Source organism: Miscanthus floridulus, chromosome 19 (assembly GCF_019320115.1).
Source record: "Miscanthus floridulus cultivar M001 chromosome 19, ASM1932011v1, whole genome shotgun sequence".
Taxonomy (NCBI): Eukaryota; Viridiplantae; Streptophyta; class Magnoliopsida; order Poales; family Poaceae; genus Miscanthus; species Miscanthus floridulus.
Genome location: NC_089598.1, coordinates 75,373,590 through 75,376,890, shown reverse-complemented (window position 1 = coordinate 75,376,890; position 3,301 = coordinate 75,373,590). Strand labels below are relative to the sequence as shown.

Here is a 3,301-nt window from a genome sequence, read left to right as displayed (position 1 = left end):
ACTATCTAATAGCTTTTCTATATCCCATGCGCACTCTAGAGAGCTATTCTCGTCTTTCTATTTTTGTCTAGCGAAAAATCCAGAATAGAATATGGCTATATTTGGACGATCATTTAGAAAAGCTGTTGGAGGATAGTTTTTCATCAAAATCTCTACTACTAGCATTTATGAAGAATATGAAAAGTCTCTTGGAGATGCTCTAATGGTTCAACCGAGCGAGGTCGGACAGACAATATCTAGCAGGAGCCGGACATTAAGGCCCTATTCGTTTATCTTATAATCCGTACTTTTTAACTTATTTTTTAGTTGAAACAGTGTTTTTCTCTCACAACAAATCAGTCGGAACAGTGTTTAGAGTTTTGGTTCGTTTTTTCAGCGAAACAAACCCGGCCTGATTCTCGAATCTCTACTCGATTCTTACTGGTTTGCTAAGAACTCCGACGTCCTAGTCTAGAAAGAGCCCACTTCGAGACGTCTCCGGCGGCCAAGGCGAGCTGCTCGTGAACCATGCTTTCCAGCCTGTCGTCCATACAGGAGACGGAATCATGGCCATGGATGCATGTCAACCGTGTCAGTGATGTTGATTATCTGAAAAATTAATTACACCGTACAACATGTGATAGCTGTAAATACATAAATTTGCGTTGTGTGAGAACAAAACATGTACTTCCTCCGTTCCAAATTACAAGATGTTTTGACTCTTTTAAATATATTGCTTTTATTATACATCTAGACGTAGTGTATATCTAAGTGCGTGGCAAAAGTAATGAATTTAGGAAAGCTCAAACGTCTTATAATTTGAAACGGATTGAGTAGTAAATTAAATGTCATCTCACTAGCCCTTAAATAATCAATTTGTTAATCATGGGAAACAAACCGTGAATAAAATCATATGATCACGCCCTCAACAGTAGTACTGTTGGCAACGCAACTGGGTGGATTTCAAGATCACCATTTGCACATTTATGATACAAATATATACGCGCCGGCCATTTTCAACGCCCTCAACAGTAGTACTGCTGATGATGCCCCTGTTCTGTTGGACACCATATCACGTGCATAGGATCAGAATTGGCGAAAAGGTTCTCTCAGCCGCTAGCTATAGCTAGCACTTTTTCTACCGAATCTCGAGGTCAAGATTTGTGCGCCGCATATCCACCACTATTTGCACGCATCAAGTTGCACGCCACCTTTTTGACACATTGAGTGGCTATTGCCACGCCATGCCCGACCTCTCGGGCTATCTCCAACGACAAGATCCAAAATATAAGACACATTCGTTATTTGGGTAACACTACAGGTAAAAGGTTCAATACCTATTCGGCATCTTCTTCAACAACGAGACTTAAAAGAGAATCTTTTCTGCAAATGAGTTTCCAGGAGAGAGGATGTCCATATTTGGGTTGTGCCTCTTAGACAATCCAAAATAGGTCTCCTGTATATGTACTATGTTGGAAGCTGATTTTAGATCTCTGACTACCTATTTTGGGTTTGGGTGCAGATATAAGTTCTTCGTCGGAGACCGTCAGCCTGTTCGTTTGGCTGTGGCTTGTCGCAAACGATCGTAAATTTCCAGCCAGAACAGTATTTTTCTCTCACACAAACCAGCCAGCAGTACTTCTTCACGAACCAGCAACGATACGAACCAGCCAACCGAACAAGCTGCGTCTCAAGCCTCTATAAATAGCTCCCATGCATGGCTGCTCTCATGCATACATAGCAACAGTGTTAAAAATCTTCACATTGAACAGCTTATTGAAGCTTACAACACGTCAAGTTGTGCCAGGAATCACCGAGATATTTGATCGTATATATGGCTCCCAGCAGAGAGGCGTGTGCGGTCGCCATGGCTATGGCGGCGCCGTTCCTTGCGATGGCGAGCAACATCGGCAGCGCCAGCGCTAACAACGCCACAGGCGGCGGCAACGGTGAGATCAAGCGGCGCCGGACCTCGTGTGACGCCCTCCAGCGCACCGTCTCCGTCGTCTCCTACGAGCTCCACCACCACCACCACCAGCACGGGCACGGCGTCAACAAGCAGGAGAAGAAGGCGGCCGCGGAGGCCGAACAGCAGCAGCAGCAGCATCAGCCGCCGCAGCCGCTGCACCCCGTGCCTGAGGTGCAGGACGCCGAGTGCGAGTGCTGCGGCATGTCGGAGGAGTGCACGCCCGAGTACATCCGCGGCGTGCGCGGCAGGTTCGCGGGGCGCTGGGTCTGCGGCCTGTGCGCGGAGGCCGTGACGGAGGAGGCCGAGAAGAAGAAGGGCGACGGCGGGACGACGCTGACGCTGGAGGAGGCGCTCAAGGCGCACATGGGCGTGTGCAAACGCTTCAACAGCTTCGGCCGGACGCACCCGGTGCTGTTCCAGGCGGAGGCCATGCGGGAGATACTCAGGCGCCGGGCCAAGCTCGGCCCCAGGTCTAGGTCCAGCATCAATCCAAGGGAGGTCAGGGAAGTCGCCACCAAGCAGGCCGGCAGCGGTGGCGGCACTGGGATCGCACGCAGCTCCAGCTGCATGCCCTTCATCACCGACGACTTCAACGACCGGGCGTCGTCGTTGAGCAACAAAAACTGATTCGATCGGCTGCATTGGTCGGGTCGACGATGAGTTTTTAGCATGATGGCAATTGGCAAGCTTGCACTTCTTTGACCTTCAATCCTTTGTAGGCAAGAGGGTGCGTTAGTTTGCTTGGTGCTAGCTTTCTGTTTAGGCTACAGAGTGCATGCTTTTGTTTACATGCCATCGCGGCTGTTTTTTGCTGCACTTCTAGCTTTGAGCTAGCTAGAACCTTGGGCAGCGTTAGTAGTCTAGCCATGAAAATTAGTAGTCTTTTCATTACAAGATCTTGTTTCAGGGTGCAGGGTTTTCCAGCTGATTGATCATCAGTGGAATGCATATGGTCACCCTTTGGTAGCGTTGAGGTCGTGGCTTATGGGTTATCAGTTGTTTTTTCTGGGGCTTTGCTTGGCACTCGATCTTGTGGCGTTTTGCCTCACAAGCGGCGTTGACATCAGCTCTTGATATGGTTAAATTGTAATTCTATGCCTGCCCCATATGTAAGGAAGGATTTGTACTCTAGACCTTCCAAATGAATAAATAAATGTATGATATTTATGTGGATGTTAATGCTTGATTCTTGTAAGTTGACTGTTTCATTCTACATGTTTCATTACAAGATCATATGATTTGTAACTCACTTGCAATTTTTTATCTTTCTTTTTCTTAATTTAACACAAAAAAAAAACAACCGAGTTGCTAGTTTTTTTACATGTAACTAATTGAACATTTTTTATCACCCAA

At 47.0% G+C, this 3,301-nt stretch overlaps 1 protein-coding gene across 1 annotated transcript; it reads left to right on the top strand.

Moving 5' to 3' along the window:
* The first annotated feature begins 1,737 nt into the window (after positions 1-1,737).
* Positions 1,738-3,048, top strand: LOC136529530 (uncharacterized). Its single transcript, XM_066522601.1, has one exon. The coding sequence runs from the start codon at positions 1,814-1,816 to the stop codon at positions 2,573-2,575; it is 762 nt and encodes a 253-aa protein (XP_066378698.1). The 5' UTR covers positions 1,738-1,813; the 3' UTR covers positions 2,576-3,048.
* Positions 3,049-3,301: the final 253 nt, after the last annotated feature.